Source organism: Ptychodera flava, chromosome 4 (assembly GCF_041260155.1).
Source record: "Ptychodera flava strain L36383 chromosome 4, AS_Pfla_20210202, whole genome shotgun sequence".
Taxonomy (NCBI): domain Eukaryota; kingdom Metazoa; phylum Hemichordata; class Enteropneusta; family Ptychoderidae; genus Ptychodera; species Ptychodera flava.
The window spans coordinates 9,902,387-9,930,144 of NC_091931.1; the positions used below are offsets into that span (position 1 = coordinate 9,902,387).

A 27,758-nucleotide genomic window follows, 5' to 3' on the forward strand; every position below is an offset into this window, starting at 1 on the left:
AGTAATAATAATAATAATAATAATAATAATATTTGGTTCTTATATAGCGCACATATCCACAAGTAGATGTGATCAAGGCGCTTTACAATTATTATTACCCCTGGTCACTGGACCTAATATGATACCACTCAACTCCCTGGGGAGCAGACAACAGCTCACATGTGCAGCCAATAAGCGCAGCAGAGCTAAACGCACACATAACAACCTCTGTCCTACCAGGTACCCATCACTCCTGGGTGGGGAGAAGCAATGAGGAATAAAGTGCCTTGCCCAAGGACACAACACCACAGCCATGCCGGGGCTCGAACTCACCATCCTTTGATCGTGAGTCCACCGCTCTAGCCACTGGCCCATGATGCCTCCAGTAACTATCATTTTCTGATCTTGATAACTTCCCGACTCCAATACCATGGTCGAGATAATACACACATATAAAAGTATTTTATTCACTTCTATAGTAACCAACAAAAGTTGCTGCTACATCTTTTTGATTTTTATCAAACTTCAGTATTGAAATTTGATCTTGGGAACTACTAACTACGTGTAAAAGGGCAGTCTGAAATCTGGTTCAGACTAGCATTTATTTGTCAAAAAAATTACATTCATTATCTTGTACAAAATGAATTCATATTTAAAGTACCAACAGGAAAATGTATTTGTTTCTGTAAAACGTGATGATTCTGTCCAAATTTTACGCCATTGTTCATTTACTCGATTCATAATTTCATCAATAGGCACAATTACTCACATGAATTCGATGCCAGCGGCAGTGCAAAGTGCTATCGACTTATTAGAAAGATTGTTGAACAGAACCATTGAACTAGCAACGGGTAAACAATGGTAATGGCTACAGACTCTGACAATTATTTCAAAGGAGTGATCAGATGTCAATTCTGTGGCTAAAGCCTACTTGTGAATACATCTACAGTTGACACAATGTTTCCTTTAAAAAGGGCATAAACAGAATAACATAGAAATACAGCTCGTTTCACAAGGAATAGGCCTACATCAAGAAAGTGTCTCGACACAGAACAAGAAGGGGCAAGGTCAGATACATAAACTAAAATATTTTTCCCTCGTCGTTTTCCATTCTGATTCATAGATTTTTTTATTAATTTAAATCATAGCCCCAAGGACGTACTTTTTGTACATAAATAAGCTGTAAAAATTATCGCATTAAACGTACGGACACGAAGTCGAAGTCGAAGATTGTCCCGTACTTCAAAATTGTCAGGTTGATCGCGGCACGCTTCGTCGCCGAGCGACGATTCTGTTGCCGTGTTGGTCTTTGGCGGTGACAGAGGAGAATGCGGCTCATGATATTTCCCATCATGCTTTTCTTCGAAAGTAACAGAACGAGAGGAGTTCGAATGTTGTCTTGTGACGCTGTCGCCAATAGAAACCTTCGTATACGAAACCACAGGCGTTCCTGTCTCCTCGATGGTCGTCCGTCCCGGAGAGAGAGCTCAGGTGCTCTGAGCGCAACATCGAAAACTATGGTAAAAGTGTATGAAGTGCGCCGCTATCGGGTAAGTGTAGTTTGGGTCTGTTTGTGGTAACAAATGCTGCGGTATTTGCTTTGATTTTGTCGTACCCTACATTTTCTCGCCGGATGACATTTCTTTGTTCCTTGAGCACTTTAATATATCAGCGATAAGTTTTCAATATAAACTTACATGTGCGTATAAATTACAACTACATGTGAGATTCCTGGTTCAACCATCAAATTTCTGCCACTTTTCAAAGTTTCATAATGCAAGAATATTAATTGTGATCGGGCGTTAGGCGTGCTTCGTTGCACATAGCCCTGGGTTCCATCGGCGCGGAGTTCGAGCCCGCGTTTGTCCATGGGTGTACGCAGCGCAGGGAGAACGCACCAAATGCGATTTCCCATCATGCTCTTCTTCAACAATGACAGAACCAACAATATTCGAAAGTTCTGCTGTCACGCTGCCTCCGATAAAAACATTCGATGCAGAACCACAGCCGTTTACTTTATCTCCGCATCTGTCGTCCACCTCGGAAAGAGACAACAAGTCGTTCGTGTCAAGGTGAACCCATCCCGGAAGCCGCTGCATATACAACTTTGCGCAGCCGTCAGGTAAGCGCAGTAAGGATATCTACTTGTGTATGCTGTAATATTTGTCCTGGTTTTGTAGTACGCATTTCGGCCTTCTGAAGAATACGGTCTCAACAGGAGTACATTGATATGCTTTGGTTCTCTAAACAACTTAATGTTTCAGTGATTCGCTTTTTATAAATAAGAAGTTACATACTTTCTGACTTACAACTACATAATGGGATTCTCTTTTTTCGCGCAGAGTTATTTTCACGCTTTCAAAGTGCCATAATTTATCGTAACTGTCATCAGTCGTCACACGTTCGCAATTCTGTTCATTTCTTTCTTCTCATCCTCTAGAATGGAAATCGCTGTTTATACTGAAAACATATGTTTTATAAACTCGTTTCTCAAAGTTGTCGAACGTTTCATGATTGTTCAACTTTCCTGCAAGGTTTCTGTAAAAGTTACAGCGCAACTCGATTATAGCTATTTTGTGTGAGACCAAATGCGACAACTTTTGATCATTGTTATTCTTCCTAATGTGATTCTAATTTCAAAAACGATAATATTTCTTTGCTATTTAAATATTTTACGTGGTCAAACAGAAATTTGGAAGATTCGGTGGCGTTGAAAATACTACTCACATATGCAAGTACTTTACACATCGTTGGTTTTTCTTTACGTGCTTCAACCACTGTGTTTTTGACGGAAAAATTTATTTGAAGACGATATCCAGTATCATTAGCATGCACGCACCTTAATTAACGAGCACCGACATTACCGAGTCTGTCCCTTGCAATTAGAAAATTGATTTTCTGAATAACAACCCCAACAAGTTCCTATTGGCAACATTCAATTTGGTAGCTGAGAAAGGTACGCCGGGAGTGAACAGGCCAAGTATAGGGTCTGCCATGGTCTGTGGTTTGAGAAACCCGAGAAAGAGTGAGTATTATTGCATGGTTTGAAAACAATACAAATTTACTGTATAATTATATCAGACAGGCTTTGTAAATATTAAATAGTTGTTATTTTGACCAGTTCACCATAGCTAATTAGGATCGTTCTTCAACTTATCGGGATGGAGAGTCTGTTCTTCATACTATCGTAATGAAACCTCGTCTGTCGGTGCTTGTAAGGAAATCAAATACAATCAAGCCATTTCCGGGCGACAGAAATGATTAAGTAGTCTCTTAAGCAATAGCCACGTGGGTAGCCATGGAAAGTACGCCATCAATGAATAGGTCGAGGCTTTGGACATATACATAAAATCTCCGGTTACTGTTGACTATTAGTATAACAATCGGCGCAAATACTGTTGCAACAGTTGATTTAGCCAGTAACATTTCTCTTCGGCAATAAAGTCCATGTTTCATCAGAACATTAAATTTATTTACCAGTCAATTACGGTCATCTATGCCAAATTGGATATACCAGGAAGTAACTTAATAGGGAAAGTACAAGCAGTGTTGTCTTTCCCCGGCTCTTGTATTTATCTCCTTAGGCAAGATTAAAATTTAGCAGCTAATTTTTTTTGACGGCTCAAAAATATCAACCATATAGTCATACAGTCCTTCAACTTCCACTTGACCACAAAATTCAGCGTACTTGTATAGATCTAAACGGCCAAGCTCCAGTCTTCATTCACGATTTGCTCAAGCCATACAAACCTGGTCACGTATTGCACTCCGAATCCAAAAATCAATTATAAGGAACCTCACTATATGATGAAAAGTAAGAGGCCTGGTTTCTTGGAACAACTTACCATAGTGAACAATTTCAAGCATGATTTATTAAAAAAGGATGCATTTGGTCGCCGAGGAATCCATGTAATGTACACAGATATTTCTGCGCCCATGACAAAAACATCGCCTATTGATTGTGGGGTGTCACTAAATATTTTTATTAATTGATATACGAGAGCTTCATTTAAGAAAAGCAAGCCCTGCCGAAGCCGTTTGTAGACTGCTTACAATATTATGTTGTGTATGAATACATGGTGAAGTTTTACTGTGATATGCCCGGCACAGTAAAGAAACCCCAGAGCTGCTTCTGAGACTCTCCAAATTTTATTTTACATATTAAATCATCTTAATGACCGAAATGAATACACAAATGATACCGACACTGACAGACGGGTTTTCACTATGAGTTGCTGCTTAAAGGACACAACTAGACACAATGTAGTAACTTACATGTATATTTAAGAAAATTCATTTGAAAAGTATAACTAGGTTTTGGTCTGTCGTCCCGGAGAAGTTATATTACACCTTCCATTTGTAAAAGCCTTTCAGAAATAGCAGTCCTTTGCACTGTCACACTTTATATCTGTGGAGAAACTTCAGAAGCGTCCACTTATGTGGTTCGGTGTTTGCTCAGTTGTAACAGTGACAATACAGCATAGACTTTGTTGAGTTCTCATGACACTCTTTCACTTTGTACTGCGATGTCTTGTAAATGGATCTGGAACATGTTTCGTCAAATGTGTTGATGTCGCCTTTACATGTAGCAGGGTATAACACCTAATCAAGAAAGTTAGTGTTTCTGACTGAAGCTAGCTAGAGCCATCAGGAGATATGACATTCTTCCGTAAAAATGTTGTCGACTTTTCCAAGGAAGACGAATATTTGTGTCAATTAATCCGCGTGGTAAGTGAAGTATCAGGAACACGACTGGAACTAATTTGGCATAATTGGCTCTTCATATTTTCGATGGGAAAGTAAATGAACCCAAGACTGATGAAATAGCCTTAACTAGAGATTTTAACCTTGAGAGACAGTTCTGTCACAGAAACGCGGCTCTGTATTAAGCAGTTTGTTGTCACCAATGGGTAAGTTATTGGTGAGTACACAATGTTTTGACTTTGATTTTGAAAATGTAATTTTTCCAAATAGCGAATAGCAATTGCTTCTTTATGTGAGATAAATTTCTTTATCGGGGCTAAAACCACCTGGATTAAGGTAGTATACCCTTGAAAGTGACAACCTTTAACTTTTGCTTAAACTTTCCTAGAGGAATCTTTCATGCATTCTCTCTCAAAATCAAGAATAAAAACCGGGGGTCATCATGCAAATTTTGGCAGTAGAGAAACAAATTACACAACATATACCGATATTTGAAATATAATTTTCGTTTCGATTTTCGAAAGACTAAGAAAGTGAAAATTTTCCTTACACCAGGAGCTTTAAAATGAGCCCCAACGAGAGTAGACCAGAACAAATTTTTAAAAGTTTAAAAGTCCGAATATCTGCCACTGAGACGCATTCTACCTTATATGCTGTTAAAGCTTCTTGGCATTGCAATTACGTCGGCACAGATGAGTTGGCATTATCAGGATATACTTATCATGATGATTGTTATGATGATGCATATGAAGAATGAAAGGTATGAAGATCACAAACAACACGTATCAGATTTGCCTCTCCAGAGGGCGCCGTGTATGAACTTTGGCTTTCCAGACACCGGTTAAAAACTTAAACGAATTAAAGTGAAGTAACCATTAACCATTTTAATGACATTGATCAATTTCATCAGTTGAAACAAAAGGGACAGTCTCGTTATGATAAGAAGACTTTACATTTCTGGAAATGATCGATGAATATGGTAGACAAGAGACAGTAAAACACTAAATATATTCTGTAGTATATTCCCCCTCTATTTTCTCTTTAAGTACACTGACTATATTATCTAAAACACAAGGCTTGACATTGTTTACGAAAACTCACAGCTGTAATAGTTGTCTGTAACTGTTAGTTTGCTTACACATTTTACTGCAGAACTGAAACTACGTTTTAAAACCGGTACAGGCACGTCCCGTGAATTCATATTACTAAGACAACAGGAAGTGTGATAAGATTGACTGAGTGACGTCATCGAAATTATTGAATATATCAAAACCAAATTTACCATTCTTTGAAAACCACTAATACGCTAATATAAAATAGCCCTGTATAAGTGTCTAATATGACAGTAACTGGAAGCATGCATAATATATCCAGGGGGAGAGTTACCGGTAAAGGAAGTGTATGTTTCAAGTGAAACCGTGACGTCAACGAACCATTTAATTTGTCATTACATAGATCACCAGAAAATACCCTTTTTAATGACACAACATTAGTCAAAGAGGCTCACATTGTTACTGTTTTCAAAGTATTGGGTCCTCTTTTACTGAATAATATCTTGTCTACTATTCAGGCGATATTGAACTGAGAATGCTGTGCCTTTTGTCCGTACAAATCAAACAGTGATGCATTTCGCACTCCAGTACATTTTGACAACATACACCTCACGTTGTGCAAGTCTATCGAAACCCTCTTTAATTTCGTATTGTACATTTTGTTTTTCCATTGCTGTACAGAAAGGGAGTTCTAATGTTTACCAAAAACTTACAGGATTGGAAAGCCAGTCTCTATTCCACCAGGGAGTCAGGACACTTCCAGTGATGATGGTGCACCATACATTTGCAGATTCTTACTAAGCAAAGAGGAAGCAGCCACTCACGTGTCCTCAGTATATGACTCCAAAGTCACATTGTCTGACATTGACAATATTGCAATATTCTTTTTTTCTTTTCCTCTGAGATTTGTTTTTTCCGGCTGGAATTCTTGACAACTACATATGTTTTGTGATAAAAGTATTGCACAAAGGTCAAATATTGCAAATGTACGTGATTTATCCATGTGTTCACTTTCTTCCCTTTCAAGTGAGCATTCCCGACGACTTCTGCCAGCTCTCATCCTTGAATTACCATATTTGAATGAAAGGGTATCCTTGAATATCGATCAGTGTGTCTGTGTGCTTCGCTTGTAGATTCCGTTCTCAAGTAGAATTTGCCAAAGAACACTCACTACTAACTACAGTATCTGATACAAAATATTGTGATGATGGCGATGACAGTTTTAGTTTTAGAAGAATTCTGATACTGTGTTTGTTGAGGCATAATTCTATCTAAATACCATGTACCCTGGTGTAAAAATAATTGAATAAGTTCCAATGTGCTGTATGCAATATCATTCATTGGCAAACTTGTTCAGTTGGATGCTCTTGTGACCCTTATCTACTTGCATGTATAAATGGAAAATAATGTATATTACATAATGCTGGAATCCTGATGGCACTGCATAAATGTAACTTTTGCATTAATTAATTGCCCAATTCCATTAAAATTACATTTATCTATTCATGTGCGTCAGCTGGAAGCTCTCACTCACCATCCTCTGATAATAGTGAGACTAGTACTCTAACCCCTGCCCTATGGTGCCGTTTAAATACTTAAATACCATTCATCAACCGTTGTCATCAAATATTAAGAAATGTTCATTTCTATATTCTAAGTAATGGAGGGCTTAGCCAGCTGTTTGGAAGTCACTGACAAGAAGGAATGTGCAAGTATATTAGTGCCTATACCCTTTTGTTAGCTTGCATCAATTAATTTGTTATTATTCAAAGTGACATGTAAGCCCATTGAGCTGAAGGGATTCCTATTGAGTTGATATGCAAATGGATGAATTCACAGATATGTAACATGCACATGTCACTGTAATAAGCTAAGCTAACTCTCTCTATCTAGTGCTGCGAGTACATTGCTGTACGTTGTACCATGCGTAAAGGTGTGACACCAATTGAATTGCATGAGTGTATCTAACTGTCCTGCACATACATGTACTACCCTGAACGTCTAAAATTTTTAAAAGTCATGTCCATATTCATATTGTTAGACACTAGTCAGTCTAAAAAATAAGGAAATTTCGTATTACAGGCCCTAAAATTCACCATATATACATTTCCGTCTGTGCAGTCCCGCTTTAGATGTATGGTAACAGTGATGGATACTGTGAGAAATGATATGACTGTACACAGTAGCAGATGTGACATTCGCTTGAGAAAACTGCTCTGAAACTGTGCAATGTAACAGTGTAACATGACACATACTCTGGGACAGGGTTTGATCAGTGCCTGTTACTGGCATGTCCAGTAATCTGCCTGCATGATTTTCTCTTTGTGTGAAATGACCACATCATCTGAACACTCAATGCAAACTAAAGATTCCTCCGAGTTCTATTGATATTTTGGCTTTGATAGATTTCAACGGACTAAAATTAATACTTTAAAGGTCTGGAAAGTATACATGGAATATAAAAACTTGAAAAGGAAAAGGCAATGAGTTTAAGATCATTTTTTTTATTATAAATACCTGGTGTATTTCAACATTCATGATAAAACCTTAAATGACGACTGGGCTGATAGATTTTCATTGAAGTAAATAAAAAGTCCTTGTTGATGGTAGCATTTCAGACGGCATGTATTCCACTCTTTTCTTGATACTCTTCATAGAACTTGATGAGGCTTTCATCAATTCTTGGTGTGACTGCTTCAAGGGCTTTGTCAAAGTGTCTACTACTGATACAAGGGATCTCTATGTTTTCTTGCATTGCTGAGAGAGCTGCTTCGTGGCACACAGCTACTACCTACAGGATGACGACACAACATTGCAATGTGATCAGAATATTTATATCACAGGGCTGTAGTATTGTATAATGTACCGGTATGCATTCCATAGAATAGCCTTTTTCATCCATATCTGGAGAAAGCACTAATAAGAACAGTGTCTAAGGTAGGAATATGCCTCTGGGACAGATATTTGGACTCAAAAACATTGACAATTATATTTTGGCTTACCAATTGTGGGGGCTCTTTTTGAAGCTGATGGACTGAATAAAGTTTTCAACGTTTGGTTTTGTGAAAATCAGGAATTTTATTTTCCAGCATAGAGATTATAACATGGGATGGCGGCCATTTTGAATTTCAAATATTTGTAAATATTGGGTAATTTGATTCTCAGGTACCAAAATTTGCATTGTGACCCCGATTTTCATTCTTGATTTTAAAAGAGAATGGTTGAAAGTTTGCTTGAGGAAAGTTGAGCAACATTTAAGTCTTTTAATTTTGAGACACATGTTGATCATTTTTTAATCAGAAAGTAGTAAAAGGTCTTCATGTTGTTCATAACTGGGGCCAATAATTATTGCACATCATCATCAGCTTTATTGAGATTTAATGCATAGAGTGGGTATATTATTCAACTTGACAGTAGAGTGTAGATTTCATCCTCACTGTTATTGTACACAGTGTTTAGCATTTTCAGTCCCATGGATCACCAACATTGAAAGTACCTGCAGACTTTTATGATTTACTGTGATCAAATGATGTTGACTAGTGCAGTTTAATTGCTGATCTATCAGTGCTTTTCATGCTATTTAGATGACAAAGCTTGTACTCTCCCCTAAATAATACTTGGTTTATTTATTCTAGTTTAGTGAATGGCAAATTGATGGTTGCCACAGAAACACCAGTACTTATCAATCTTCCATTGCAAACCATTTGAGGCAATTATAATGTTGTTATTCACGTGTTTTTCTAGTGTGAGGAAATGTTGTCACATCAGAGAGTACAGATACACTGTCATTAATGTCAATAAGAACTTGCATGACTAACATAGCATTCAATGTAAAACCAGAAAATGACATAAATGAACTCTGTAAAACTCAGTGATAAACATAATGAGCAATTTTATGGCAATTTATGAGATTGTAATTTTGGATAATGATTTTAGTCACCTAATTAAACTGATCCAAAATATATATCAGTATTGTAACTTTACAAGAGTTGTCTCACATCAAAGAATTATTATAGTGAAAAGTATTACACTGGCATGAGCTTTAGATTCACTAGAATCAGTCAATATCAACTGCTAAGGATAAACCAAATTAAGGCTTTATATTCTGTGCCTGTGTGACCCCTGTTTCAGGGCTGTATGTAGGACATCTTTATTCTACATCTTTGCACAGCAAAGGTCAATCTCACTCCTTTATCCATGGAATAGTATCTCACTCCTTTATCTATGGAATAGTTGAAGCCACCTCACCTCTGCACCTGAGTACTTGTCTGTCCTGGACACCAGGTTGTCAATATTGACATCCCCATCAATTGGTATTCTTCGGAACTGAATCTGAAATATGTCTTTCCTAGTTTCTGCATCCGGAAGTGGAACGTACAGTATTCTGTCAATCCTTCCGGGTCTCATCAATGCCTGTAAATGTCGGCGATACCAGAATTTGTATTACACACTACACATGTATTCCATCAAATCAATGAATCTACAATATTCATGATTACATCAATAGCTTGAATATGTGCACACAGTGTTATTGAATAAAACATTATGATACAGTATTTTGTGGATGATGGAAAGAACTATAATTAGAATATCACACAGAATGTACTGTAACCAGCAGTGAAAATTTAAAGTAGGAAGCATTCCTTTGGAATTGCTTTGGATTTTCTTCTATGTGGGCCTTCTTCATCCACAACTTCCTAGAAAAATATTTCAGAGAAATTTGTTTCAAAATCGAGGAAACCAACATGTAGCTCTTTTGCATCTATCAGTTTTCATTTAGCTAACCATACAGTATGTCTTCAGCAAATCAGAATCATGGAATTTTGAGCTGCCTTCCATCTATTCCTGCAGAGAACAGTCTGTTTTTCCTTTATGATTCTGTGTGCATATACATCTAATAAAAGACCCTGAAAGATCTGCCAGTCATTAATGACACATTCGGTTTAACATGTTTGTATTTAATTGTGTACTCGGCCACTCTACACTGGTCAGACTTTGAGGATGACTGTAAGAAGGCTTTATGACAGAAACCATTCTTATTACCTTGTCAATCATGTCAGGTCTATTGGTTGCGGCTACTACGGTAACATCTGTCAGTTTCTCAATGCCATCCAGCTCTGTGAGTAGCTGTGTCAGGACTCTGTCCGCTGCCTGCCCACTGCAAATATCAATCAAACATTTTTCCATTGTGCTAAGGTGAAAGGTGATGAGTGACAAAATCTTCTAGAGTTTGAACTCCTAGTATGAGAGCCATATCACATACAAACACATGTTACAAATATTCACACTGAGCGTCTTGTTTTTGCATTAGAGGGATGGCATCGATCAGGGCCTTGTCTGACAAAGAAAATGGCCTGTGTCAAGAGTTTAGAAATAATTTGCTATCAAACAGATACTTGATGGCAAAAGTACAGTATCTGATGATCTGTATTCAATCGTGTCTTTTCAATCTGTAAGTACTTCTAACACTCACCTTCCACCACGTTGTGTGGCAAGTGCATCAATCTCATCAAAAAACACAATAGAGGGCGCTGCAGCTCTGGCCTTTCGAAAAACCTCACGGACAGCCCTTTCTGATTCACCAACCCACTTACTGAACAGCTCTGGACCCTGCATACAATTTCAAAGCAACTACATGATTACATCAAACCTTGATTTCCCATAAACAGTTGCATAGATTGTATCCATTTGGACTGACTTCTATAAAGTCACATGTTAAATTTTTTTGTGGCCGAAAATTCATCAGCATCATAGATGTCAAAAGAGTATGGTGAAAAGGTTTCAGACTTATCATAGAATTTAAGTGCAAATTGGTTCAAACAAAACATTGCAATCTGGACAACCATAAAATTAGCTTGTCTTGCAGTGGCCTTTATCTCTGTAATTATTGTTTTGGAACAACCTCAGCAGAGGTCCATATAGTGAAACAAAAAGACTTTAAACAATAATCAAATTTTGATTACCATTGATTTCACACAAACCACAGTGTATGCGTATATGTATTAACTGACCTTGACAGCAATAAAATTAAGTTGTGTTTCAGTGGCCAATGCTTTGACAATCATTGTCTTGGAGCAACCTGGAGGTCCATAGAGTAAGACACCCTGTGGTGGTTCAATTCCCATGCGTTGAAATGCCTCAGGATGGCGGAGTGGCCACTCTACTGCCTGTCTCAACTTCTGTTTGATCACAGCCTGTCCTCCAATGTCTGACCACAGCACCTAGCAAGGTCAGCAGGGAAATGAAGAAATCACAGATTTCTCTCTCTCTTATGATTATAAAGCAATAACTTACCCCTTCAGGCCAATGATGGACAAAAGCAAACATTGTACGACATAATGTACAAGGTGAAGGCAAGTACGTTATGGAGTGCAAAGTTTACATGAGTCCATTATGGGCTGGATGGGGTATAATATTGCTATTATTTTATAGTTTTGGCTATGCCAGGGAATTTGTAGATTTAGAAAACAGCTGAGACCACAATATTGGATAATTGGATACATAATCAGTAATAATCTGATGGGATGACATCACATAATTCACTGGTATTGACAAAGTCATAATATAATTGACAACTAGCATTGCACAATATTGGGTTGGTTGTCTGAGATAGTACAGTACAGCCTAAAGCAAAGTAAAACAATAATTTAGATGCAAGAATTTGAAGAAGTCTAGCAGCAATTAGCAGTGTCTTTGTTTGGGGCTTTACATGTAGCTAGGTAAATTTTGCAGGGTTTTCCGACCATGTTACCAGGGTTCCCCATGGTATATCAATGCAATCCTATTAGAAAACAACAGAAATGGTACAGTCAGCTCCCAAATCACTACATCAGCAAGAAGTTTATCACTGCGACCATTTTCCACTGGGAAGAGATATTCAGATTTCTGTTTTAAACTTTTGCAATGCATATACATGTATGTTGATGCATCAATCCAATCATTTTTTTTTTCGTCTTGAAATACCTGGGATTTGCGTATGTGACAGCACAGAAAAACGGTACACAAAGAGTATAATAATTACATTTCAACACAGTTTCATACCTTAGGTACATCAATTGTGATTTCTCTCATTGCACTGGGTTTGACTTCTTTCAATGCAAAACTGAAATCAGCACTGGTGATCACAGTTTTACCACACAACTCACTGTCCACTGACACTGTTGTTTTAGCTTTCTTGAATGCGTGGAGACCAGCTGAAAACCAAGACAAGAATAGAACTGTCAGTAATTGTCTAAGAATTGTGTAAAAGTGGTAAACTACAGTATGCAATAACTGTTGCATTGGTAGGTATATGGTACTTTCTTTAAATCTACCACCAATACATTTTGAATTTAGAGTTTCATTGAAACATACATGAAGTAAAACATTTATGGCATGCACACACTCCTCTACTAAATCTATGTGTCCAAAATCAACCCCAGAAGACGCTCATACATATATGTATTGTATATAAGTACACACACAAGACACTGTGACACATCATAAAAGAAATGACACTTCCAAAAAGGTTCAAGAACAGTGCACTTAAAACCATAAAAAAAACTGCACATCTTGCATGCATCCGTTAGCCAAACAGAATAGGTTGGATCGTGGTTCTTCAATACAGGGAATTAATACAAGACTTCACAAACCTTCTTTGCACACTGCTGCAAGGTCAGCTCCAACATAGCCGTGAGCACTCTCAGAAATCTTTTCAATGTCCTCAAGGCTGAGACTGTGTGGCATGTTTGTTAAATGCTTCTTTAAAATCTGCCAGAGTACATCAGACAGAAAAGACCATTACTGCTTGTTTTTATAAAACAAATAAGTAATAGTGCAGCAGCCTTATAGGTGGTAAAAATGAATCTTTCTAAATCAAAAGCACGCTATCATCAAATATAATCCAAAGATTGATGTTTGACAGCATTTTACAAAAGTTGCCCGATCCAGAAAATGTTTGTACAAAAGGCAAAAGAGTAAAAAATTCCACAACATGAAACTTGAAAGGTAGAAATATACTATCCTGAAAGGAAAACTGAGACAGGACCTTAAAGTGGTAAAATAATGAAGTGCATAAAAATAACAGAATGTTACCAACTTACTGAGATTCAAACATTGTCTTAATTCAAAATAAAGTTGCTATAAGGCAAGTATCCTACTTTTGTTGAATTGAGGGAAACACTGATACCATACAAACTTGAATTGTTGATGTAATTGTTGATGTAATGGGAAAGCAGTAGTGCCACCAATCTCATCATGCTACTTACATCAGCCCTGTCTTTGGCATTGGGTATAGTGATTTCTATGTCCCTGTCAAACCTGCCTGGTCTTCTCAATGCTGTATCAATGGAGTCAGGTCTGTTTGTGGCACCAAGTACAATAACATGGCCTTTTGTTTCCATCTACAGGACAAAGAACAACGTATGAAATAGAGAGTGTGTCTGGTAAAAATTACAGCAAACAGACACTGTATTTGCATTGAAGTAAAGCATGAGAATTTTAGAGCTCTGGAAAAACACCATTCTTTAATATATTGCGATAGAACATTCTTGTTTTTTTTACTCTATGATCACTGTTGTATCAGTCAGATGTGTTAATAATATACACTTGGAGGAACTGGCAATACATATAATGGAAAGCTTTGAAAGTAATCATTCTATTTGTTTCACAATACTAATTTGATGTTGCCACCAATTACGTGGCAGCTGATAATTTCCTCACTTCTTTCACATGAAAATGCACTGAAGAATTAAAAGAAGTTTATGCCACTGGACATTGCACAATCATGACTTGTTTTTGAGAATCATTCTAGTTGTACTTTTGAGAGGTCGGGATACCATAATACATATAAGAGCTGTACGAGTGACATTCATATCCATGAAGTAGTTCATTCAGAAATAGACAGATACATTATCTTATTGGTGGCTGTCACAATTACTAATGAAACTTTGCACACTAAAACACATGAACACTAGCAACTAAACAGAGTACCAATGGTATTGTGATACTCATAATCATATACACTAACACAACAGTCCATTTTGTGATGTACATGTAGGGTAATACTGATTCATGTATACAGTAGCTTAGCTGAGCTTTGGGTTTGTTGGGGATGGGGTCTGAAATGAAACGCTCATTTTATACTATCTTGATAAACATACACAGATGAACAAAGAAAACACTTTAAACATAAATGTACAACCTAGTGAGACCATATGTGATAATCTGACACCGACAAACACCATCATACCATTGGCATGTTAGATTCATCAGTGTGGGTGCAATTCCAAGTTCAAAGCATAATTTTACGGTAGGTGAATGACAAGATGAATCCCAGCTTGAGACAAGGAGATTACATCACACAAGTTGAATTATGAGTAAAAATAAATACTAACAGAAGACATTCCATCAGTTAATGTCAGCAGTGTGGCAACAATTCTCTTCTCCAATTCACTGTGTACACTCTCCCGTTTGGGGCAAAGGGCGTCTATCTCATCAATGAAAATGATAGCAGGAGCATTTGCAGCAGCCTCTTTGAAAATCTCTCTCAGCTGGGACTCAGATTCTCCAACATATCTGTCAAAACATACAATATGAAAATATTTCTAATTCAGCTAGCTATCAACAGTCAAAAACATAGGACCAGTTCCACTTCCTCATATGGGGCAGATATTCAGACTCTCAAACTTTAACAATATTCTTTTGGCCTACTACTAGTGGGGCTCATTTTGAAGTATATGGAGTAAATAAAAATGCCACTGGCTTAGTTTTGTGAAAATTGTTTATATTCTTTTATAGAGATAACACAAGGATAGCGGACATTTTGAATCTTAAATACTGGTAATTATTACTGATATGTATCTGATTATCCAGCACTGTGGCCCCAAATGTTTTCAACACCTACAAATCTCCTGGCGTTGCGAAAACTAAACTAATAGCAATGATGTACCCCCACCTGGCCCGTAATGGACTCAAGTAGACTTTGCACTTCATTATGTACTTGGCTTTCATATACTGTATTATGTTGCGCAAAGTTTGCTTCCTCCATTATGGGCTGGGAATACATTATTGGGAGTACATTATTACCCTAATTTTCATTCTTGATTTAGGAAGAGACTGTTGTTGTTTAGCAAAACCGAAACAATGAAAATAGGCCTGCTTCAGAAACAAAATGTTGCAATCTCAACAGTATTCTACAAAAAATGGATGAAGAATATGCTATGTTATTATTGGTACAAACAAATTACACATGGATAAACCCACGCACAGGAGCATGTGATTTTATCTACATTTCTAATGTGGTTTTGTTTGTACCATAAACCGTACAAATTCCAGGTTTAACTCATGGGAGGACACCTTGTGATATGTTCTCATCTTCAATGCTGTCACTGATCATGTCTAAAGTGTGGCTGTGTACACCAAATCAATTCCAAATATTTTGTTTTATCAAGCTATCGATGGTAATGAACCTCAAGCGTTAAATAATCAGATATTCATTTGTGCTTTATTTGGCGAGAAGCTACGGTAACATTTCTCATGTTTTTGAAGAGATTTACATGTACAGGAAGGCACATGTACGGTACATGACAGAAAACAACATGTTTCTAAAGTGAGACTGTTCTTCAAATTATTGTAATTATTCTAACTTACTTGCTGAGTATCTCGGGACCATTGATGGTCGTAAAGTAAGCATTGGTTTCATTGGCAATAGCCCTGGCAATCATTGTCTTGCCAGTACCAGGTGGACCGTACATCAGCACACCTCTTGGCGGTGCTATACCTGAGAAAAAAATATCACAGTAATAAAAACCTTGCATGGATGAAATTTCAATCTATGGTGGTGTGTTCATTCTAAACACTAAATTTTTGCTACAAAAAATCAATGGCTTGGAATTTTCAGTTCGGAAATTTACATATGAATGAATGAATAATTATTGTTACAGTACTTTCCAGGATGTATTGTTCTATCAACAGACAAATATACCCGTCCATAGTGCATTTACAATACTGAGACAATTTTGATATTCAATAATTACAGACAAATACTAACGAGGGATATGGCCAAGCTTAAGCTGCAATAGGTTATAAAGTTTATGACAAAGGAGGTATACATTATGTTTTCCAAGTTGAAATATAGATTTTGTTCTCCAAGTTGCAACAAAAACATGTAGAGAGAACTTTAGAAAAGAATTCACTACATATACTGTTTGCAATGTTAAGACAATGGAAGCAGATTTAAATCAACAGTCCTAGATCTCTAGTTTCCCTATAAGTGCTTATTGACATTTACAGTTTACGTCATGTTAATCCTTAGTCCTCCATTGTAATTCTGTTGAAACAATAAAGCTGCCCCTTCAATCAATTGAACAAAAATATTTGGAGACTGACCAAGTCTTTCAAAAATCTCTGGATTTTTCAGCGGCAGTTCCACCATTTCTCTGAGAATGTCCAGCTGCTTTGACAATCCACCTATGCTCTCATATCCGGCACCTTGCTTCTTCACCGTAGACTTGTCATTATCAACACCTGTCTTTCCGATGATGGAAATCACAGTTTTACTGGACACACTGAAAACTCTGACATTTGCAGCATCTAGATTTTCGATATCTTCATCATCACATGGTTGAATTTCATCATTAGATTTTGTAGTCCTCCTTGGGGTTGATGTTTTCTGATCCTTCAAAATCAAACTCTCAAGTTTGTCTGACAAGTCTGTTTCATCAAGCAGTGAGTCCTGTGTTGTGTCATTAATACAATCCATGGTATCATCTGAATTGACAAAGTTTCCACCAGAAATATTTTGATGTGAATTTGACAACAATTCACTTTGATCTTCACTGATGCTTACATTGCTCAAAGCTATTGCATTAGAAAAGCTAACTTCTGATTGGTCAACCAAAACACTTTCATCAAATATGTGCTCTGACAGATTGATTGAAACTACTGTTTCATCAGCCCCAGTGATTCCAACGACAACAAAGTCACATGGTTTTCCGAAATAGGTCATCTGTAGTTTGCTGCCAGGAGTGATCAGTTTGTCTGTGTAATGTCTGAGAAAGAATTTTTTGAATTCCATAGTCTGGAAGAAGTCATACTCGGTCCTGGGAAGGGAAATCAGAGGGAAATAGTTTATGTCCATGTTGATCATTAGTTCTACCACTGTAATGGATGTGGTACATATTAATTTATTGCTAATAATTACATTTAAATGCAAATTCAACAATTGTATTGAAAATTTCATGTCATTCTTTGCCTGACAAACAAAATGATTGTCAATGTGCACACACCAATTTCACTGATTAGGGTTGGATATATGGGTATCAAGTGTAAGAACATGTTTCTGCTTTCCATAAATATTAATCAGTACACTGATATATATATATATATATATATATATATATATATATATATATATATATATATATATATATATATATAAATATATAAATATATATATATATAGTATTAGATATATATATAGATATATTATATTTTACCACATGTTTCTGCTTCCATAAATATTATATATATTATATATATATATATATATATATATATATATATATATATATATATTATATATATATATATATATATATATATATACCGGTATATATATATACACATATATGTATATATATTTATTTTACCACGTTTCTGCTTTCCATAAATATTAATCAGTACACTGATATATACCAGTATATATATATATAATATATAGAAATATATACCGGTATATATATATATATATATATATATTTTTTTTTTTTTTTTTTTTTTTTTTTTTTTTTTTTACCACATTATGAACTTTAACCATTTTTTCAATACACATGTACGTAGAGAGTATCAGAGGCTTAAAGAATTTTGCACTGTACAATGTGTACACTGCTGCTGCAGGAGTCACTTTTGCAGACTGTAGGTGTATAAATGATCATTGTGAGTTCCTGTTGTAGGCCCACTCATGAATAAAATGTTGCAGTCTCTGACTACATGTACCTCAGTGTTGTATAGAAAGTGGACGCTGAAGAAGTCTTGTCATACAGCACATGTACCGTACATGTAGCTGTATAAAGAAACATGTGAATAAACATGTGCAGAGGAATACACATACATGTAGTTCTGTGTATGTAATTGTTTATGCTCATGGTTTTGTTGGTACCATGGTCTATTTCAATTCCAGGTTTGACCTTTTGAAATTTTCACACCGGTTTACAGTATATGAGTAATAGTCCCACTTTTTATGTTTCAATGAACCAATGGACTTCAGAATCTCTTTGAATGAAGAGCTTCAACGATTTCGTTAAGTGGACTAATTTTTTTATGAAATGGCAAAGAAGCACACATATATACATGTACCGGTATGTCACAGAGAAAATAATCCGTTACTGAGTGTATGCAAACATATTGACAAACATCAACAGTTTTTACATTAATAATTCCCTGAAACTATTCACTGACCTTGGTACCAGTTTGACTTCATTGGCAAGGTGGATGGGACCTTGAAGCCTGCATACTGCCACAATGTCCCCATCTTTAATGTTATACAGCTTCTTTACTTTCTCACCAATGCCAACATAACTTGGAGGGGTTGTTACCACTGGCCACGCAATGCAGATGATTTTATGCTGTGGTGATGATACACAAACTGATTTGCCAATGGAGAAACCACAGACCTTCATTGTTGTTGGGTTGAGTTGAATCAAATCTTGTCTGATTGATGCTGGAAGTCTCTCATCCACTGTCAAGGAAAAGGAAAGTGACCAAAATCACTCTTTGTTGAGATTTTTGTAAATCAAGCCAAAGGCAATTCAATTCATTGATTGTAATTTTTTTTCTTTCGCAAATAATAAAAGCTGTCAACAAAAGCATCTTTAGGGTGCTACAAGACATGATTAATGCACATCAAACACTTATAGCCCTTTTTTTCACCACTATGGTTTCGCCCAACCTCATGGCTACAATGATGAGTGTGGACCTGTTTACTCAGAATTGGGGTGAACAGCTTGAAAAAAGTACGTTAAAAGGTTTCAAGTACACATGAGAAATGGTAAGTATGTACTGCAGTCACAAAATAGATTGTATTATTAGGGAAATTATGGTACTGTACACCATTGAAGATGATGAAAACTGGGTAACATGGTGTCGACGTTGAGTGATGCAGGTCTTAAGCCATGATAATATTAAGATGATTTTTACAATATCATTTTTGAGAATTTATGACCTTTGACCTGCACTATCCCCCCTCTGCAACTAAGCTGTGGCTTATCCTACGTAAGAATCAAAGACGGCTGGTGTCTATCGAACTGTGACTGGTATGGGACACCGACCTTCGATCCTCAGGGGTCACACGAAAATGAGGATGAGGATGAATCTACAGCGTCAGCTTCACCGTCATCAGATCTGATTATTCCTGAATGCTCCTGATGGAACGATAAGTGTAAAAACGACTTTAACCGTTTCTCACGATGTAGTTACAACGCAACATTCTTAGCCCTCAATTTCCTAAAAGTTCAAAGGTTGTATGTTTAATACGTTGACTTTTCAGGCCTCAAGTCATAGTTATACAAGTTAATTGTTTCATATGTCCTCTGAATAATTAGGGCTTTCATATCGCCTCTCACGGTAGTGATTTTTACACATTTAAGACCATGTATACCTTTTTTGCACCAATTTTTGGAAAATCTTAATGCAAGATTTGAGAGGATACCAATCTGCGGATCCATGGACTAAAAATTACGAACATTTCCAAAAACTAGTCTTTATGAGATATTCTAACGATAAAATATTACCTGCGAACCAGTTTTACGATTCAAAAGAAAGTTGAGAAAGAATGGAGTTGTTATTTTCTTAAGTTCTGGGCGAATTTTATCATTTTTCCGTCATCGGATAGCAGCAATCTTCGGATACGACGCTGAAGCTGACGCTGAGTAGTGTCATTTTTAGTGTCAGCTAGAAAGGTCACCTGAGGCTAAGGATGAGGATGACACGCCAACTTTACGTTCATCATCTATATAATAAATTATAGGCTAGCTAACAGAGGTGGAGGTCTGAAGTTTAGTGGACAGAGATGATTATGTTAACTAAGATTTCTGCTAAAATATCAAGTGACCAGGATGACATTTGACGTAGACAATATTGCTATAGGTCTGATTTTCGCTGGACGGCCATCATGGGAGGAAAGTGTACAGCAAAAATATCAAGTAACCAGGATGACCTTTGACCTGAATTTAACTTATTTGCCAGTATATTAGTGCAACAGCCTTCATATTTGGTGGGATGAGGCGTCACATTATGAATTAGAAAATATTTGTCAAATATTAAAAATAATATTGATGGTGACTATAGCACGTACAGGGACAGTATAACAATTGGGGAGAGTCACTGTTCTCAGCATCATTTTGAAAAATTCGCCCTCCCTCCCTATAATTTTTTCCAGTCCCTTACCAGCCAGCACATGTTGAAATCGTGAACACACATATCGCAGGTCACCACTTTATGCACATACAAGGCGTCTATTAATGTGGTTTAACAGTGAAGATGAATCGATAAAGAGAATTAGAGTGAAAATGCACCTGTTTCTAGCTTAACATGCCAATCGTCGTCGTGAACTTTGGCTCGCGGCACGTGGCTCGCGGCATGTGAATTTGGCTTACCCGACGGCCTCACCGTAGAGCTACACTCCCTCTGCCAGTTCTCGGCCACTTGAATGAAAACCGATATTCACGATCGGCCGCCAGCGGCAGTTGCCAGTCTAACGTGCTTTGAGTGTAGGCAAGAGTTATGCCTTCACAACCAATTACAAACATAGGTCAAAGGGCAAAAGGTTAAAGAGCAACAACAACAAATGTGCGCTCTACCGCTCTTCCCGTTATCGGCCACTTCGCCCCATTTCCATCCACAGTGTTGACCTGGCGTTTGTAGCGTGACTGTGGCCAAATATAGAGCGATTTCACACATGCTTTTGAAGATTTGTAACCTTAAAATGTTTAAGGGTTGAACTGATCACAGAAACACTGAAACAACTCTTAAAATCTCGTAAAAATGACAGTTTGCAGAGGTAGCTTCGTCCTGGGTCTGCGCTGTCTTGAAGTTGATAGTTAGGGGTGGACCATTTGATATCCTGGGGGGGGGCTTGGAAGATTTGGGGAAAAAAAAGATGCCAGGTGGAGTTGCTCGAAAAAAAAATCTGGCTTTAGGTGGCTGATGGAAAAAAATTATGGACCATTGCGACTCGGAAAAAAAAATCTTGTCAATTGTTCGTTGCACACTGCAGCATCAATAAAAATCAAGCAGTAGCTCTAGAGTTTTATAAAGCATAAACCATTTCAAGCTTGAGGAACAATAACTGAATATGAACAATTGTACAGTATACATGACCTTCTGATTAGAGGAAGTATGCTGAAATTGAAATTGCTCACCAGTGTTTTCCAGAAATGCGTAATTCTGAATGTAAGGATTTTGTCAAAATACCACAAGAAGAGAGACAGCCTGCAAACATTTTACTATTATCGTTTGCGCATAGAAAACTCATAACAATGAAAAAATGTGTAGAGACTCAATCCAATGCGTAATATTATTACGCATTGGATCGACTCTCTACACATTTTTTCATTGTTATGAGTTTTCTATATACGCATGTTTTATTCGTAAATGCGAACACTGTTATGGTGAATTATCTTACCAATGTTTTTCTTAACAAAAGCGAATGTGTTTTGATTAGAATTGAATGAGTTTGATGGTTTTGGGGAAACTACTATGTGGTAATGAAGAATGGGAAATGGGCAATGAAATGAGCAGACAGCAGGTGATTTAAGATTAAATGTTACATCTTCACTGCAAATAAAACCATAAGTGTGTCATAAATAATACAAACAAAACAAAATCATGTTTGTTTGTTTTGTTGTATGTGAGCCACGTCTAAGACACACAACAAAAGTACTGTTTCAGTCAGTAAATGTCACCTCAGATGCCACCAGAGAAAACCATTTCCACTCCAAAATTTCATTTTTCGCCTTGCCAGAGGGGGGACACCCCCCTCTCGCGCTCTCCCCCCTCGTTCGCTACGCTCCTCGCCACTCAGTCGCTTCGCTCCCTCGCAGTCCACCCGTCTACTTTCTTAAATTACCCGGCTACTTTCAATGTAAGGACAACAATAACAAGTAAATGCCATAAATGTACATGATTTTACAAATATGTTTTTGTAAAGTGAATCAAAAATGTACATGTATTTACATAACTTCATTTAGTTTCTTGAATATAGTCTGTGTGCGATAGAACAGCATCTTGTTACTGGGTGTGAAAAACCAAGCAAACAAACATTGCACCGAAATTTGGTAAAAAAAAAATATATCTCGAAGAAGGAAAGTGAAAAAAAAAAGTTGCCAGCATATGCCCTGTAGAAAAAAAATAATTCATGGTGAAGCACGTGGGAAAAAAAATAATGGCTCTCCACCAATCTTCCAAGCCCCCCCCCCCCCCCAGGATATCAAATGGTCCACCCCTTAGTTCATGCATGCATGCAGTGCTGGTGCTTTGTAACAACGGTGGGATACAGAGTTCGCGTTCAAATCAACCATTGTTTGTCTGATTTTCCATAGCATTTATTATCAATATCTGCCCAGATTTATATCAAATGAACAAATAAATATGAAGTGATACATAAAGAAAGACAGCAAAACATAAACTACGCAGTGACTATTATAACCGGTAGACGTCAAGGCAAATCCACAAGGTTACATAAAACTACTAGATCGTATACATACAAATGTAAATATGAAATGAGGTATGAACGATGTGTGGCCTGGAATTGCTTTCCCTTTATTGAATACAAGAATATATCCGTATGTACACAGGAACAATTCAATGCAAAGCATCAGGCAGACCGATTGCAAAAATGTGAGTGAACCTGTGAGCGTGAAGTATGGCCGATTTCTGGGAAATTACATTTTTTTTTCAACCATGTCAACCGGCACGAAATTTGTCAATAATAGACAAAAAACACACATCGTAACATAGACATACTACCAGAGAACATTTATGAGTATTTGGTAGTTAAAAAAGTATTTTCGACTTCCAAAAATGTTGTAAGAAAAATTGGTCAAAATCGTAGCGACCATAAAATGCACAGTGACGGTGAGAATCGACAAGAGCATCTCTTCTTTTTATGGCCGATATCGACTTGCTGATGTGTAATGGAATCCTAAAATTTGTGCCGAGATTGTTGATTACATCTACAATCCTTAGGACCACGGAATTGACGAAAAAAATATAATAATAACGAACTACGGAACTCTTTTTCGTGCCCTGGACGAGAATAGGTGCTGGCCGAGAACAGGCGGAGGGAGTGTACAATTTTGCAGCTACACTCTGGTTTACCTTCCAAGCGACGAACGAGTCTGTGGTTACACAGCACATACTCTACAGACATCGCCTGAACAAACAATTTCTTTGTTATTCATTCCAGTCACATATAAACAACCTACAACAATGCATCCTTTCGGACTGCTTTTACATCCTACCTTTTTCAGCATACGAATGCACAACTCCATAGAGTACGTCCTTGTTGATGATAAGCCCATGTGGTCGATGTGACGACCTGCTCGTGTTCAAAGTTTTCCGAATGTCTCCATTGCACAGCTGTGAATGACCGGTAATATCTTTGCTGCTAAAAAGGCACTTACACAGGGGGCATTCGACCCATTCCAATTTGGATGCCTTTTTCTTTGGAGGCATTTTAACACAAAATCCTTACAATCTCATAATAACTAGTAAGTCGCCATTACTGTTCCCCTTTGACCTCATGAAACCTCAGTCCGTATTATTTTCTTGTTGGACTATGGAATTAATATTATTTAAAGTATCAAAGTAAATAAATTTACATAGCAGTAAATGAATGATTTAACCGTAAAATGTTTAGTGAATTTTACTGAAAATTAACACTTAAGGCTCCTAATATTGGTATTTAAGACTTCAAGAAAAAATATTTGGGTACGAGGTGAATTTCACGCATGCGCAGTTGAAACAAGGAGTTGTTGCTGTAAGCTTATTTGTTAGCATCTCCCTCCTGCCTTCGTGCTGAAACAAACACGACAGCTGTGTCGACGTTGAGTGATGCAAGTATCACCTCCAAAGGTCAGTAAAGAGTGGTTTTGAAATGTCGACCAAAAACCAAACTACCGGTGGTAAAGAGTCCGAACGTAGAGCTGAACTAAGGGCCAAGATAGTGAAACAAGTCGAGAGCGAAAAGAGGGCACATCAACTTGTTGAGAAATTGCTCGAGAACCCAATATCGTCTGAATACCTCATCGATTGCGCCGTCTTCATTACTCCCCAACACTATTTAGACGTTGTCGAGGAGCGTGCTATATCTTCGCTTTGTGGCTACCCTGTATGTGAGCAAAAATTACAGAACGTGCCGAAACAAAAGTACCACATCTCCACAAAAGCGAATAATGTGTATGATATCACCGAGAGAAAGAACTTCTGTAGCAACCACTGCTTCAAGGCGTCAAAGTACTTCGAGAAGCAGCTGAGTTCATCTCCTGTATGGCTGAGAGAGGAGGAACGACCAGAGAGGGTGAACTTGCTCTCAAAGGAGGCGAGCAAAAGCAATGTAGGAAGTGACAATATTCATGGAGGGTGTGGCGAGGAGGTGTTACACGTCGTCAGAGTGAAAAAGGAGGATGTTGAACGTCCAAACGAAGATGACCTCACGGTGGAAACAGTGGCAGAGCATTTTTCCGAACTAATGAGATCCAAGCCCCTTTCCCCTGCTGGAGATGACTCCTTAGACAAAATAGCATGCAGTGGGTCAAAGGCAGGAAGTGCCAATGGTGAGGACTTTGCAAATACAAGTGAGCCTAGGGTACCAAACAATAATACTTTAGAATTCAACAATGCAGGAACTGGAAATAATGAGGAAAGCATCAAGCCAGTTACTACCAATTCTGGATCCATTGATGGGCAAAATGAATTGCCAGAGAAGTCTGTAACAAGTACCTGTACTGATCAGGGCCAATCAAAACCAGGTTCCTCAAAAGAGAAGAAAGCAAAGAAAAGGCTAGGCAAAAAAGCTCAGAATAGAATCACTGCTATTGATATTGTTTCTGACACGCTATTTGATTGGAGAACAGTTGAAAGTGTGGCACTTGTGTTTGGCAGGAGTGCTGCCTCCAAGTATGAAATCAAAAAGTCTTCAGCCAAGCCAGAAAATCAGAGTTTATGCCAAGCAGAAGAGGCTGAACAATGTAGCACAAAGAATGCCGTGGATTTTCAGCAACCCACAACTCAGGAAAATAATGACATATTGCCAGCTGCAACTACTCAGACATCAGAACTGGACGGACACAGCGCTCAGCTTTCCAGGAACACTTGCCACAGGGAAGACAATCTTGTCTGAACCTCAGACACCTGTGGAATCTGCTAAGCCAACTGGACCTCTTCCAGACTGGAAGACAATCAAGACAGAACAGGACGTATATGAATTCAAAGTGATGGAGTTCTTCGCCCCAGGAACATTGAGAAAACAGCAACAAACACAGAAAACAGAAAGCCTCAAAGAGGTACAAGAGAAAGATAGTAGACCATTAGTGCTTCCCCCAGTAGACTCTAAATCTCAAAAGGAAATACGCAGGAAAATAGTGTTAGATAAACTGAGACAGGTGAACTCTGCTGTTCTTGGGCCACTTGGCTTGACACAAAGAGAGGTCTCTGAAAACCTGAATGCCTTGCTTAAAACATTTGATTTGAAGAGCACTAACATTATACTGAGACCACCAGAATGGTTACTTATGGGCATTGTACTGCTCTATCTTCTGTCAAACAGTCACTCACATTTCAAAGAAGCTCTATCAAAGTCAAGTTCAGTAGAACATCTCTCGTTGTTAATGAAACAAGTTGGTGCCACGGTTAAGAATGTTCAGAAAGTTGTAGAAAAGTTCAAAGATTAACTTGTTTTGCTGACCATTTCATACCTTGTATATATTATGAAAACTGTAAGTCATCATACTAGTATAAAATCAATGTTTTCATAAGGTTTTGAAACACAGATTTATGGTTGAGAACCTCGTCATCATTTCTGATTGTATGTAGTGATACACCGTAGGGGAACTGGTTAACAGTAGTATGACTGAATTTTGAGTGAAATTTACCTAAGGTACATGTACCTTCTACCGGGTATATCATAAACATTGAACAGTGTAAACATGTGTACAAAAAGTCTAAACAAATGTTGTGTGTAATACATACCCAGTGTCTCCCCAGGATTTTCTGATAGAGTGGCGGCTAATTTGCATAACAATAAATATAATTGTTATGTTAATGAGTTTCTATTGTTTACCAAAATTATAGAGTGGCGGCTACCACTCTATAATAGCTCTGGGGAGAACACTGCATACCGGTAGCTCTCTTGATTTGACAGGGAGGTCTCAGCGACTACGACAGGGATTCCATATGTGGCCAGATCAAATGATTCATCATGTACACAAAGATCCACATGAACGGACAACATTGGCATTATATTAATTATCGCATAATTTCATCAAATTTATCAAAGTTAGAGTGCCAGAAGCATGACACATGTGCACTCTAACACACACAATATTACCAATCTCATCGAATATTGTCTGATTAGACAGCACTCGGGCATCTACCACAGTCTAACAGTACTGAAAGTATCACATGATTTCTTTGTGATTTGTACGTTTGGAGATTCCTCAGGGAAGTATACTATGTCTTCCCTGTGTAGACAGATTCAGAGACTAGTTTTAAAAATTCTGAAAACGTACTTTCAAGCACATCATTCTTCTCTAGTCCCATTTTAAATTATTTGGAAAATTATGCTTGATTGAGAAAGGCGATTGCATTTTTGTAATTTTCGACTTATCCTCAGCCATTCATGTTATAGAAAGTAGGGAGAAGAGTTACACCTGTCTTATGAAACAAAAGGATATTGACTTTTTTCAATGGAAATGACATAAGAAATTTACATGCTAACTTTTCTCATAACTTGCTTCTCAAAGATACGTGTAAAATCACAGGCGGCCC

The 27,758-nt window shown here is 37.5% G+C and overlaps 2 protein-coding genes across 2 annotated transcripts; one reads left to right on the forward strand and one right to left on the reverse strand.

Moving 5' to 3' along the window:
* Positions 1-8,219: 8,219 nt before the first annotated feature.
* Positions 8,220-24,517, reverse strand: LOC139130857 (ATPase family gene 2 protein homolog A-like). The gene is made up of 13 exons (XM_070696653.1): positions 24,233-24,517; positions 19,173-19,452; positions 17,103-17,815; positions 16,365-16,494; positions 15,110-15,290; positions 13,982-14,116; positions 13,367-13,484; positions 12,777-12,928; positions 11,747-11,956; positions 11,209-11,345; positions 10,779-10,893; positions 9,984-10,148; positions 8,220-8,526 (listed from the first exon to the last, which is right to left on the reverse strand). Exons 1-13 carry the CDS (start codon positions 24,444-24,446, stop codon positions 8,350-8,352), a joined length of 2,727 nt encoding a protein of 908 aa, XP_070552754.1. The 5' UTR covers positions 24,447-24,517; the 3' UTR covers positions 8,220-8,349.
* A 235-nt stretch (positions 24,518-24,752) lies between these two features.
* Positions 24,753-26,805, forward strand: LOC139130858 (putative RNA polymerase II subunit B1 CTD phosphatase Rpap2). The gene is given in 2 exon segments (XM_070696654.1): positions 24,753-26,052; positions 26,054-26,805. Coding segments are annotated over 2 exon segments (1,794 nt in total). The 5' UTR covers positions 24,753-24,867; the 3' UTR covers positions 26,663-26,805.
* The last annotated feature ends 953 nt before the right edge of the window (positions 26,806-27,758 follow it).